The sequence below is a fragment of the Myotis myotis genome, unplaced genomic scaffold (genome assembly GCF_014108235.1).
Source record: "Myotis myotis isolate mMyoMyo1 unplaced genomic scaffold, mMyoMyo1.p scaffold_m19_p_10, whole genome shotgun sequence".
Classification (NCBI taxonomy): domain Eukaryota; kingdom Metazoa; phylum Chordata; class Mammalia; order Chiroptera; family Vespertilionidae; genus Myotis; species Myotis myotis.
This window is the reverse complement of record NW_023416314.1, coordinates 23491581-23505956: the sequence shown is the minus strand read 5'-3', so window position 1 is coordinate 23505956 and position 14376 is coordinate 23491581. Positions and strand designations below refer to the sequence as shown.

The 14376-nt window shown below is 39.0% G+C and overlaps 1 protein-coding gene across 2 annotated transcripts in view; it reads right to left on the bottom strand.

The window, feature by feature from the left end:
- The window catches only part of SLC36A4 (solute carrier family 36 member 4), a 50410-nt gene extending 40355 nt beyond the window's left edge, over nucleotides 1–10055 (bottom strand). Inside the window, exons 1-4 of one of the 2 annotated variants that reach the window (XM_036324711.1) lie at nucleotides 9869–10055; nucleotides 4508–4631; nucleotides 2844–2934; nucleotides 1260–1348 (exon numbers count right to left, since the gene is read on the bottom strand). In XM_036324711.1, coding sequence (XP_036180604.1) covers nucleotides 1260–1348; nucleotides 2844–2934; nucleotides 4508–4631; nucleotides 9869–9920 — 356 coding nt within the window. In that variant the 5' untranslated portion in view covers nucleotides 9921–10055. Of the gene's footprint in view, nucleotides 1–1259; nucleotides 1349–2843; nucleotides 2935–4507; nucleotides 4632–9868 lie in introns of those variants that run through there. The other variant, XM_036324712.1, reaches the window with a different exon arrangement.
- Nucleotides 10056–14376: the final 4321 nt, after the last annotated feature.

The following is a 14376-nucleotide window of genomic DNA, read 5'->3' as shown; positions in this document are numbered from 1 at the left end:
ACATTTAAAACAACAAGAGTTAAAGATTAGAATATTAGTTTACTATTCCTAGCCAGTTTGGCTCAGTCAAGGGCCATGTTGTAGGCTCGATCCACAGCCCCATTAGGGCACGTGCAGGAGACAAGCAATAGACATGTCACTTTCACATCAATGTTTCTCTCTGTGTGTCTCTCCCCGTACCTTCCAATCTCTTTAAAAAATAAAAAAAAATCAATGGAAAAATACCCTGGGGTGAGGACTAACAACAATAACAAAGAATTTTAGTTTACTAGAATAGACAATATTTATTTTTTAAAAGTGGTCCATTATAAAGTAGAAGCATTTCATGATAAAAGATAAAGAAAAAAGAACATTATTTTATGGACTATCTACCAATTCACATATCAGCAAAGAACACTAAAGTCACTATACCCCAAACTGAATTACTAACAAATTGGAGATCATTACACTATAATTAAAAACAGTACTGCTTCCTCCATTTCCCCATATATCTTTCCTGATTTTCTCATTTACACTAAATAAAAGAAACCATTCTACGACTGATAGGGCAATATATTTATTTATTTTGAGAGAGAGAAAGAGAGAAGCATCAATTTGTTGTTCCACTTATTTATGCACTCATTGATTGCTTCTTGTATGTGCCCTGACTGGAAATTGAACCTGCAACCTTGGTGTGTCAGGATGACACTGTAACTAACTGAGCTACCCAGCTAAGGCCAATAAGGCTGTATTTCACTTTATCATTTTTGTTAATCATCACCCGAAGATATTTTTTCCACTGATAATTAGAGAGAGTGGAAGGGAAAGAAGGAAGGGGAGGGGGGAGGAGAAGGGGGAGGAAAAAGGGAAGGAGATGGGGAGAGAGAGCATAAGAAAGAGAAACAACGATGTGAGAGAGACACATTGATTGGTTGCCTCCCACAAGAGCCCCAACCAGGGCTGGGGATCGAACCTACAACCCAGGTACATGTCCTTGAAATCGGGTCCACAAGCCTTTGGTGCGTGGGCCTTTGCTCTAACCACTATACAATATGGGCTAGAGCAAGGCTATATTTTAAAATAAGTAAATATATACTAACCAGAATTCAACCATATGAAATGCTACCATTTTCCAAATTCATTATCTTAAACTTGTCTATATAACAGATTACAGGAAATACAACTGCTAGTTGCAAAGCAGTGTAGAAATGTAAGACTATCTATTGCTTTAAATAATTACACAGCTTCAAAATAAATAGACTTAATGAATCCACATTTACCTCTGACAGAGAAAGTGACTGCAACGCACCAAAATGTGCATACAGTGAACAGAAATAATTCCTATAAACACAAGGCTGATTGGTCCAAGCTGTAGGGGAAAAATTATATTTAAGTTTAACAAAATTTAAGTTGCCTTATAAGCAATAAGACAAAAAACTATGCATTTGCCAATAAATATTTGTTGGACAAAATGATTAAATATTTTTAATGGGAAAACTAATAAACTGGATATAGAAAGAATTCCAGTAATACTTAAATTACCACATATAATTCCATCTTATCAACTTGACTGTCTAAACCAGCCGTGGGCACACTACGGTCCGCGGGCCGGATCCGGCCCGTTTGAAATGAATAAAACTAAAAAAAAAAAGACCGTACCCTTTTATGTAATGATGTTTACTTTGAATTTATATTAGTTCACACAAACACTCCATCCATGCTTTTGTTCTGGCCCTCCGGTCCAGTTTAAGAACCCATTGTGGCCCTCGAGTCAAAAAGTTTGCCCACCCCTGGACTTTAAACCTATGAATACAGAGTACAGCTAGATATGCAACAAAGTAGGGCAGAATACATATTATTTAACATGAGACAGCAAGTCTATCACTACCAGTGCCCCCCCCCCCAAAATAATTACATGCAACTATGAATCATTATCTAAATCAGCGGTCGCCAACCTTTTGGACCTCACAGACCACCAGTGTTCCGCAGACCACCTGTTGGCAACCGCTGAATGACTAAAACAGCACTCTTATCAATCTGGGATTGTGGGCAATCCATTTCTTCTATAGACTGCTTATTGAGCACTTACGATGTGTGAGGAACTGTGCCTAGAAAATAATTATTTGAAAAAATGGTACATAAACTTCAAGTATTTATTACTAAAATTAAAGTTATTCTTGGGTTGCTGAGGCACAGACAAATACTGCCAGTTCATTTTATAATTAGAAAATTTTAAGTTTCTCTAAATTAGAGTGAACAAAGTCAAATGCAGAGAAAGATATTAAAATTGTTTTTTAGAAAACTAGTCATTTAAAAAAGGGTTAAATATAATTTCATTACTTAAGTGAATTCTCTCCTATTTAGAGTCTCTGCAACAACTATAATAATTGGTTCTAATATTTAAATATTTGTTTTCAAAAAATGTTATTCCTTTTAACTATTGTTCTTGAAATCTGAAAACTACATATTTTATTCTGAATCTAAAAAACTGTAAGTTCACTAATACAAATAATCTTCTCTATAAATAAATGTGCTGACATGTGTACACTGCTTACTAGTAAATCACTGAAAATCCAAGAATAATAAGATATAAACATACCTATAAACTCAAATACTAGTTTAGGATCTTTCTGTCAAATAATACATATTACTAATTAAGTAGAAATCAAAAGAGTAATTAACTGTCATTTTTGGTTAGATACTATTATCATAATTGGCATAACTTTATCAATACAATGGCTGAATGTTTGTCACCTGACCATGTTTTAGTTGACTAGGTCAGATGTTAATTTGTGGTAATCTTTGCTGTAAATGAAGACTGATAGCTGTGAGGTAACTACAGAGCACAATGATATAAGTCTTACCACGATGCCTGCATTTTTTATGGCCAATGGAAGTCCTAAAAGGCCAGTTCCAATATTTCCTTTAAGAAGATGCATAAGAGTTTGTACAAATCTGAAAAGTAAAAGTTGTAAGATTTAAACATTTTAGAACAAAAGCTATTAAAATCACATGATCATGGTTTTAGCATTAGGAAGTAATTAAAAATTAATCTAGGCAAGGAATCAACATTTCCATTCAACCAGAAGTTAAATGGGCCAGAAGTCATATTTGGTTCAAGTCCCATCTTTGCCATTTAAAAGTGAAATACAACTGACTGATTTTTTTAATAGTGGTTTTAATTTATTTTCCCCAAAAAAGAGTTCTCAACACTACCTAAGAACTTGACCAGAAAAATAAAATAAAGAAAGAATAAAAATACAATAAAAGTAAAATACCTAGGATTATTATGGAGACTAAATGAGATATTTAAGTAAAATTATTTTTGTACATATCTATACTAATAAAAGCATAATATGCTAATTAGACCAGATGTCCTTCTGGATGTCCTTCCTTCCAGACAAAGCCGCAGTAGGCGGGGGCAAGGCAGATGTGGCAGAGGCCCCCAGCTGTGGCGGCAGGCGGGGGCCGGGGCCAAGGCCCTTGCACAAATTTCATGCATTGGGCCCTTAGTTAAACTAATAAAGAAAAGGTAATTTTCTCATAAGACTCTTTGCTGCTATAATATTCAGAACAATACGATAGCAATTTACTGACATTGTCTATGTAATTATGGTACTAAACATATTTGATCTATGATGAACATAAGGGGAAGTTAATTAAAAGAAAAAACATACAAGTTTTAAAACAATGTGTATCATCAGGTAAGATAAATACTGGTTAACTTTTAGACTATGAACTCCCTAAGGCAGTGGTCGGCAAACTGCGGCTCACAAGCCACATGTGGCTCTTTGGCCCCTTGAGTGTGGCTCTTCCACAAAATACCACATGGGCCACGAAGTTTCAATCACACTGTATGTGCGCGCCCACACGTGGCATTTTGTGGAAGAGCCACACTCAAGGGGCCAAAGAGCATGTGGCTCGCGAGCTGCAGTTTGCTGACCACTGCCCTAAGGGGTTTCACCTAAGAAAAGTTTCCTCTTAACAGGCATTTGAAGGAGGTCTCTTGACCAAGAAAAAAATAACCTGGGAACACTAGCACAAACTTTAAACTTAGGAAATAAAAATGCTTAAAACTTTTTAGTTTATGCTATTCTTTTCTTATCAATTAAAACATTACTTTGCTAAATCATTAATTACTCCTAGAATAAGAACTCACTCAAATCTATTAATAAAATAAGAAAAGTTTTAAAAAGTTCAACTGCATAACGAAGGGTTTACTACCTACCTCCCACGATCTAACTCCTATTTCAGAAGCAACTTCTCTTAAAATTTATATCCTCTCAATCAGATCTTCCTTCAAGATCCATAACCTTTGATATGTATCATCATTGGAGTAATTCCTATACACTACTCTGTAATTTAGATGTATTTGTTCTTTCCCAAATAGACTATCAACACCTTGAGGGCGGGAACTATGTCTTATTCATCTTTGTGTCTTCTGTACTATCTAGTAGGGCCCCTCACCCGTAGAAGATTACAAAGTATATACTGAGTGAAAAGGAGACATGTAAACCATAACACTTACGAAATGCCCTCTTGATCATCAAGCTGGTAATGCTTCTGAACAGGTAGGAGCTCTTGCTCATGTTCTTCATCTGATGTCCCATCGAAATTCTGCTCATTTATTAAGGGCCTCATTACATCCATATCTTTAAAGAGAAAAACAAAGAACTCCACTATTTATTTTTAAAAGTGGGATAAAGCTAGTATAAATTAATTTTTAAGTAGTATATACCACTGGTACTCATCTTTACTATTTCTACCGTAAGTTAATGCACATTAGTATCCTGAGTTTTAGTATATTTAAAAATAAACAACTAGACTTATTTGCTGAACATTTTGTTTGGACTAAGCAGTGCAAAATGAAAAGCATAAGTATTCAATGCAAAATGTTTTCTGCTTTGTCTACATGAGGTTTACAGTAAAGGTCATAGAATTATGGAAAATGTGAAGAAATAACAAAATGAATTTTTATCTCGTTAACTGCAAATCATACTATATATAAGTAATCATATTTTTAAATACTTAAAATTATAAGTCCATTCCTACCATTACATTTTTAGAACCAAAATTTGCACTTATATATAGCAATTTTTAGCATGATTTTGCTCATTTCAGGGAGAAAAGCAACACTAGCCATCACTTTCTGTCCTGTTCTAGTAAAATTTACTAAATTCAGATTTATTGAGATGACTGTTATGCATTAGTAAAGTCTGAAGTACAGGATAGTTTAAGGACATGAAAGTTTGTTCCATTCAAATACAATAAACCTACATAACAAAGAGCTGAGGCAAACAAAATGATTGTTGGGAATGAATGACATAACTTTTAAAACTTTTTATTTTCGAATACTTTCAAATTTACATTAAATTTTCAGGAATAGTACAAAACTTCTATGTAGCCTTTACAGACACCAATTTTTAACACCTTTCCTATCAGTTAGTAGAGAATGCATACAAGTAAAATTGACCATTACTAGTATAAAACGATGTGTTAAAAACTCTGTTATAGGGAGACTGTAGGATGCTCTGGGACACTTAGGAGAGAGACGTAAGCCTGATTTGGGGTTCAGGAAGGTTGAGCCTGTAATTTTACACAGGATAGTCACTGAGAAAGTGGGATTTTAAAGAAGACCTGAGGAGGGGTGAGAGTGAACACTGTAGCTATCTCAGAGAAGAGCAATCAGGCAGTGGGAACAACAAAGGCAAAGGCTCTAGCGATGTGGAGAGTCTGGTGTGTTTAAGTAGGAAGGAGGCCAGAGTAGCCAGAGAGGAGCGAGCAAGGGGAGTGCAGTGGGAGAGGAGGTCAGAGCACTACAAAGAGCTGACGGCATACAGCCTTGTAGACACCAATGGACATGAAGGCCACTAGAGCAGTGTTGACCAGCAGACATACAATGTGAGCCACAAACATAATATAAATTTTCTAATAACCATATTTCTTAAAAAAGGAAAATAGCAAATACTTTCAACAATAAAGATTTAAAAAAAAAAAAAAGGAAAATAGCAAATACTTTCAGCAAGTGAAATTAGTAATGTATTTTATTTAATCCAATATATCTAAAGTATTATCATTTCAACATGTAATTAACATAAAAGATTATTAACAAGATATTTTACACTCTATTTTTTATATAAGTCCTGGAAATCCAGTATATATTTTATATATACAGTCTATTTTAATTTGGACAAACCACATTTCAAATGCATATATGACTAAAGGCTACCATACTAGACAATACCACAGTAGAGAGTTTTGTGCAGAGGAATGACATGATCTGATTATATTTTAACCAGGATTTTTTCTGGGCCTATCTCTGCATTGTGTCAAATGAGAGTAATAACTTCTACCTCACAGGGTTTCACGATAATGAAATGAGATTATGTATATGAAGCATGGAGCCTAGCCCCTGGCACATAGTAATCAATAACTACTAGTTTCCTCCCCTTCTAATAAAATGATGTATTAGAAGCAAATTATGCTACATAGAATTTTTAAATGTAAAGCTTTGACAAAAAATTAATTTACTAATAGTAATTCTGAGCATTTATGAGCTAATACTGAATCTACAAAGATAAACAAAATGTGTTATGCCAGCCAGAAAGAAATAGATAATAGTAAAGGAGACAAATACTTTAAAAACCTAACATAATAAAGCTTTAACAGTTAAAACATATGAAATAAAATCACACAAAGTAATTAAAAATCATAAAATCCAATTTGCATTATACATAAAGTCTATTATTTGCCAATGTCGTGCTGTAGTTTTTGGCCAAGTGCTAAATTGAAAACCTCTGAAAAATGCTATGTGATTACTGTAAGTAAAAGTTCACACTACTTTATAAAATACTATTAAACAATGGATGTCAAGCTACCTAGACCTAATTATTTCTATTTATACATGGAAAACTTATAAATGGACATAGCTTTAGTCAGTATTATACACTATACTTTATACCCATATGTATACATTAGTGGTGCATACAATTGGGACATTCTTAAATTACGCAGGGCTTCTATGCTGTCTTATATTGTTCAGACAATTATTTCGATCTCAATTTCCTAAACTAAAGTCAAGCTAAATTTCCAGTTTTAATCAGAAAAATCACAATTTAGCAGTATGTATTGAAACCTTAAAATGTTTATCCTTTTCACCTGATAATTCCACTTCTGAAAAGCTAGTATATGGAGAAAAGAATTTCTGCACGAAGACGTTAATTGAAACATAACTTATGTTAAATATTTGGAAACAATCTAAATGTGCAACAATCAGGAAATTGCTAAATTAACTACACAGTGCATCCACTATGTGAAGTATTACAATATCATTAAATTATGGTTTTGAAGTCTCAGTAAAACAAGCAAAAGTGTACCATATGCTGAGTGGGAAAGAGCTGAATAATCACAGCATGAGTACAATAATGTTTTGTTTGTTTTATTTTTTGAAGATTATTTTTGCTGGGTACAGAATTCTAGGTTGGCAGAATTGTTTTCAGCATTTTAAAATGATTCATTTCTTGTCTTCTAGCATCCATGGGATAATGTATGTAGACAATCAGGAAATATATAAACATCATTTTTGTAATTAAAATTACCGCACCTCCTAGAACAGAGGTGGGCAACCCCTGGCACGCGTGCCAAACATGGCACGCTAGTAACTTTTCTGGCACGTGAAACCCTCTTATAATCTTCCATTTACAATTTTTTTCTTAATATCGACTTTTTTATTTTTCAGATAAATTCAAGTGTAGGTGCATCTTAGATAAATAATTTTACATAACAAGTTATCTTAAAGACCATAGACATGGATTGACGAGAGAAGGGAAGAGCAATTTCTATGCCTCTGCCTTAACTCTCCCTGCCTTTCTAGATCCAACCAGTGTTTTGGTTTCATCCACGTACACTTGTGAATCTTTGTTCTCAGTGATTGATTTTGTTAAGTCTCATAATAGGAGTAGCCTGACGGATGAAAGTAGTAGCTCGTGCATATCTCTGAAGGTCACGAAATATAAACCTGATGTAAAATCTCTGTCATCAGTGATGCAGCAACAAAAATCCCACTGATAATATCAAACGGAGTCATAAAGTTTTCTGTCGGACTATCAGTGTACATGTATACATTAAAAAATAAATGTATTTTTCATCATCATATACTGTGTTTTTGTCACTCGAATGAATTTTATTATTTTTTCAAGGTTCTTCACATACGTACACCTTAAGAGATATCAAGTAGGCGTAACATGTTCTCAAAAAATTAGGGTTGGCACGCAGAAGAATTTTGAGTCAGAGATTTTGCTGGTTTTGGCTGGCACTCACAAAAAGGTTGCCCACCCCTGTCCTAGTTCATAGGTCAGGCAACACTCAGCCTCTGAGCAGGTCAGGCTGTGCATTTTTAAGGATAAATGCATTATACTACTCTTACCAACAATGCATGAGGATGCCCATTTCCCCACATCCTCACCTAGATAGGTTATTGATGAATTTAAAAGTCAAATAATGTTGTAGAATTATGCCCCTGAAACCTGTGTAGTTTTGTTAATCAGTGTCATCCCAGTTAATTCAATAAAAAGAAAAAAGAAAAGTCAGAGAAACCTGGGTTCATATCTGAGTTATGCCATTAGTGAACTTAAATTATTTTACCTATAAAATGGGGATAACAATAGCACCTACCTCACCCCGCTGTTGTGAGGATTAAAGAAGATAATGCATATATGTAAAGCACTTACTTAACACACTATGCGATCCACAGCAAACATTCAATAAAATGCTGAGTTTATTTCTACCATTATTATGACTTTAAAGATATCAAACTGAAGTGCCCTGCACATTACAGGAATGTCAACCAACTAGTTACTGTAATAAAGTGTTTCTTTAAAACTCAACTTCTTTTTTAATCATTTAGCATCAAATTAAAAATATCCCTAAATACTAGTATAATGCATTTAACTAAGGAACAGTATCTTTACTTTTGTTTTCCCTTTGGCAGCTGGAAACCATAAGGGTGTTGTCCATTCCCTGGCTGGCGGTGATGTGTACACACAGCGCACCCCGCCCCCGGCGCGCACACGGAGAAAGGGTGGCCGAGCTGCTGCTCCGACTTGACTCGTAACCAAGGGAACACAGTAAATCCTAACCGAGGCCTTCCGTGGGGCTAGCCACGTATACGCAAACAGTTCCAATTAAAAAGGTAAATAACTATGGAAGGAAATGCCTGTTCTTTCTTCAACCTGATAAAATTTAAACATAATTGCTTCCAAGACTCCTGACCACAGGTGCTCCGCGACCCTACCTTATCTGCATATTCTCCCCACCGGATGTAAAACAAACTGCTCATCCTTGAACGTAGGTAACTAACTAGAATTGCTGATGCTTGGCTGCCTATGTAAACATCCCCTTCTGGGAGCTCTTCCCCGGCAACAGAGCCCAAATAAACATATCTTTCCTTAAATCTACAAAGGTTCCTATCTTCTCTTGGTTGAACACACACACACACACACACACACACACACACACACACACCCCTGACGCCTTCGTAGACCCTGACATGGAGTCAGTGACTCCTGAGCCTCACCTTGTCCCAAATGTCTCGGGAGGGTTTGCCTTGCTGGGTTTTAAATTCCAACCCGTGCCTAGCACAGTGCCTGGCACACAGAAGCACCAGGTGTTTTTCTTTCTTTCTTTTTCTATTTTTTGGGGGGGGCGGTTCTCTCCCTGCCCAGGGACTAGCAACTTGAACCCCGAAGCGGCCGGCCCCGAGCGCGGGGCAGGGTCGGCGGCGGCCCCGGCGCCCGCACCCGCCTCCCCGGCCCAGGCCAGGAGCAGGCCCGGAGCCTCCGCGCATCCCACGGGCGCGCAGCCCCGCGCCCAGCCCGCACGCGGCACCCACCGAGCTCCTCGTGCCCCGCCGCCTCGGCCGCCGTCGGCGCCGCCGCTTCCATCTCTCGGGCGTCTCCAGGTCGCCGCCGCCCGCCGCGCGCGCTCGCCGCTGCGACACCGACACCGGCGTCAGCCCCAGCCTCCCGCCGAGCGAGCGGACCTGCGCCGGCGCCCGCCCACGGCCCACGCACCCAGCCCGCCAGCCCGGAGCATGCGCAGTGCGGCCGCCCGCCCCGCCCAGCGCAGGGGCGCGAGGGGCCCCCTGGAGGCTGCTGTCCGGGAAGGGTTCCCGGGTAGCAAACCCCGGTGAGGGAAAAGGCCGGGCTGGGGAAAGGCCGGGCGACAGGAGGGGAGGGGCATCTGCAAAGATGACCTGGAACTTACATTTGAGGAGCCCGTCCATTTGCAGGGCTTCAGCTTTCCTTGAGACAGACACCTGGGAGGGTCCAAAGCGGGAGGGACTTGCCCTGTCCCTGCTGCGTTCAGACTGCTCCTGGGTTATCGATCTCCTTATGCCCCAATTTAGAGATACAGGAGGCACTCGGTAGATTTTAATGTAGTCAAAAATTTCACTTTAAGGATTTTTCAATATCCTTCAAAGGTATTTGACGTTAACTGCAGGGCTGAAGGGAAATAAAGGTTAAGAGTAATTATACTGATGCGCTGTCAAGCAGTCTTGAGCACTATGCCTGCGTTGTCTTATTTAATTCTGATGAGAAACCTGTGAGATAATTCTCACGTTTCTATCCATTCTATAGATGAGGGAATCACGGCTCCGCACGTGGCAAAGCTGAAATTCTACCTGCAGCCTGAGCTGGGGCTCACAGGTGGGTGCCAATAAATATTTAATGACTCAATGGGTGAAGCAAGCGTTTGATAGAATGGAAAATGATTTTAACTTTTGACATTGCTTTCATTTTTTTTTTCTTTTAATTTCATACTTCTTTAAAGTCAGGACACCAGGCAACACTTTTTCTTTTTATCAGGTCCATTTCAGTAGAGGTGTTCCTAGAAAAGTTGTGGGGTTTTTTTGGGGGGAGGGGGGTCTAATTTCTAGGATCACTGATGTAACTACATGATAATGGTGTTAAATATTTAAAATTCCTGGATTAAAACGGTACATAATTACATAATATTTATGTATCTGTCCTCTTGCTGCATCCTTTGTAGATTTCACTCGTGGTAATGATGGTTTGCCAAAACCCTTTGTTTTCCTTTAGGTCACCCTCAATCATTCACACACATACACCTGCAAACCCCAAAGAAAGGTTTTATTTAAAATGTTCCTGACACCTAACAAAGATGTAGGGGAGGAAGAGAAAAAAGAACTCTATCCAGAGTTACAACTTGAGGAATAGTCCATAACGCCAGTCAGGGTAGGGCACCTGGTGATAGGTCTGTGGGAGAGAAGACAGGCCTCAGACAGGTCACTGCCCATAAAACTACCCCTTGTAATGAGAACACTTGAGACAGTATCTTGAAAGAGGAACTTTATCCGTTGAGTGTGAACAGGAATCAAAAGTCACTGTCCTGCAATCTCAGCATCAGGAAAAGCAGATCTGGCCATGTGGAAGGAAAAAGGCCTGAGCCTGGGCTGAGGCGGGCAGCCATGCTCGGTCTTCACTGCACAGATAAGCCAAGTGATAGGGATGATCGTAAGAGCAAGAGAATTATGGTTTCCATATGCCACTACCTGAGAAGACATTTCCTGTTACTTCTGCTCCATACCTTGTAAACTGGAGACAGAGACATCATCAAGGATCAAACTGTGTGAACCCTGGGAATTTCTTTCTTTCCTTTCCTCACTTAAACTTCCTGGATCATATCTCAGTTACTTCCTCCTTTGTATCCATCTTTGTTCACGTCTCTGTTACAGCACTTCTCCCCTTGTATAATTCTTATTTTCCTGTCCGAGGCTTAAGCTACACTATGAGTCCCTGCAGGAGAGAAAGCTGTATCCTTCTCTGTGTCTTTGTCTCAACAGAATGCCCTGCAGGAGTTGACAGCTGATCATATACTCTTATAGATGCAGGAAAGGAAATACAGTTGACCCTTGAACAATGTGGGTGTTAGGGGCACCAACCACCTTGCAGTCAAAAATTCCTTTATAACCTTTGACTCCCCAGCAACTTTACTAATAGCCTATTGTAGACTGGAACCCTTACCGACAACATAAACAGTTGATTAGCACATATGTTGTATTTACATGCATTGTATACTCTATTCTTACAATAAGGTAAGCTAGAGAAAGGAAAATGTTACGAAGACAATTACAAGGAAGAGGATATACATTTACAGTACTGGTACGTATTTGCCAACATTGTAAGTTTATGTCGCCTGATTATAAGATGAATCATCTGTCAGTACCTACATAAATATTGTCTTGTATAAAACACTGTGCATGTTACACATATTATTAACACTAGACATCAAAAATGAAAATATAATGTGAAAAAGAAATTCATTTACAAGTATAATGACTCATGCATTGATTTAAAAAAAGCAGCAATATGATTATTTTATGGGAGCCTAGTGTGATGGATATGATTGCTTCACAATAGCCTAGTCTCTACACAAATAAAAAAAATCATTATAAAATTTCTATAGCACTCAGTATTGCAGTCATATTCATAATATAGTATTGGAAACATTGTTACTTTTTAAAAAATACCACTTACCTGTGATGATAAGCTGATACAGTTTCTCCAATTAAGAGAGAAGGAGTGACATACTGTATAGTAATGTAGTTCTTTGGAAGCAAAGTTATAAAATAATACGAAAATCAACACATTATTTTTATATGAAATATCACTCACCTTATGCCTCTGTAACGCTAGGCCATGCACTTCCGTGCGAGTCTTGCAGATGATGAATACTCAGGCTACGATGACGACACAAAAATGTTTCACACAGTTATTAGATTTTCACAGGAAGACACACACCACCCACAACAGATAAGCCTATTAACTGTACTGTGTTATGATGATATATTATTTGTTACATGGAAGTGGATCATTATAAAGGTCTTTATTCTCACTGTCTAAATGTTGAGTAGGCAGAGGAAGGGGGGGGTTGGTCTTGCTGTCCCAGGGGTGACAGAGGGGAAAGAGGTGGAGGAGGAAGTGGAGGCAGGCACACACAGGGTAACTTTATAGAAATACATTGTCATTGCTGTCTGACATTTTTGCTTTTTTTATTTCTCTAAAAATGTTTCTGTACAGTACCCATTCTTCTTCCACTGTTTGCTGTAGTGTCGGTGCCGTATCGCAGAAGGATCCGTGTTGTAAAAGAAGTCAGAAGCAGTCTTGAATCATCAGAACGCTTCTGCCAGATTGTCTGACATCCATTTGTTTTCTGGCCCTGCATCTACATCTTTCTCGTTGTCTGGTCACGGGTTCAGAAACTTTCATCTCCATCAAGTTGTCTCCTGTTAAATCCTCTGGGTGGGGTCTGTTAGCTCTTGAATCTCTCCAAGATCCCTATCTTGAAACCCTTACACCCCGCCATTTTGGGGGGTCATATCTACAATCTCTCCTGTGATTTGAATGTCCCTGTCATAAATCTTGTGAGGTCATGCACAACATCTAGACACAGTTTTCTCCAGCAGGAACTTACTGTGTCCAGCTTGATGGGTTTTTTTCCTTTTTCTATAACAATGATGGCATCTTCAATGGGGTAATCCTCCCAGACTTTCATTATGTTCTCTCTATCAGGGTTCTCTTTCATCCCATTGGTGATCCTTACTAATAAATATCATTGTGGCTTTCCCCCCTCAGAATAGGAAAAACCTGTTTAGGAGAAAAAAACCTCATAGATGCAGACAACAGTATGTTGATTTACCAGAGGGAAAAGGTGGGTCAGGGGAAGTAGAAAAGGGTAAAGGGGAGATAAATGGTGATGGAAGGTGACTTGACTTTGGGTGGTGAACACACAATACAATGAACAGAGGATGTATTATAGAATTGTACAGCTGCAACCTATATAATTTTATTAACCAACTAGAGGCCCAGTGCACAAAAATTTGTGCACTCGGGGGGGGGGGGGTCCCTCAGCCCAGCCTATGCCCCCTCTTGCAGTCTGGGACCCCTCAGAGGATGTCCACCTGCTGGCTTAGGCCCACTCCCTGGGGGATCGGGCCTAAGCTGGCAGTCAGACATCCCTCTCGCAGCCCGGCAGCCCTCAGGGGATGTCCACTTACCAGCAGGGAGGAGACCTAAGCTGCAGTCAGACATCCTTAGTGCTGCTGAGGAGGCAGGAGAGGCTCCCGCCACCACCGCTGTGCTGGCAGCCATCAGCCTGGCTTGTGGCTGAGCAGAGCTCCCCCTGTGGGAGTGCACTGACCACCAGGGGGCAGCTCCTGCATTGAGCGTCTGCCCCCTGGTGGTCAGTGTGTATCATAGTGACCAGTCATTCCCAGTCTTTCTGCTGTTAGGGTCAATTTGCATATTACCCTTTTGTTATATAAAACTAGTGGCCCAGTGCACAAAATTCGTTCATAGGGGAGTGGGTGTTCCTCAG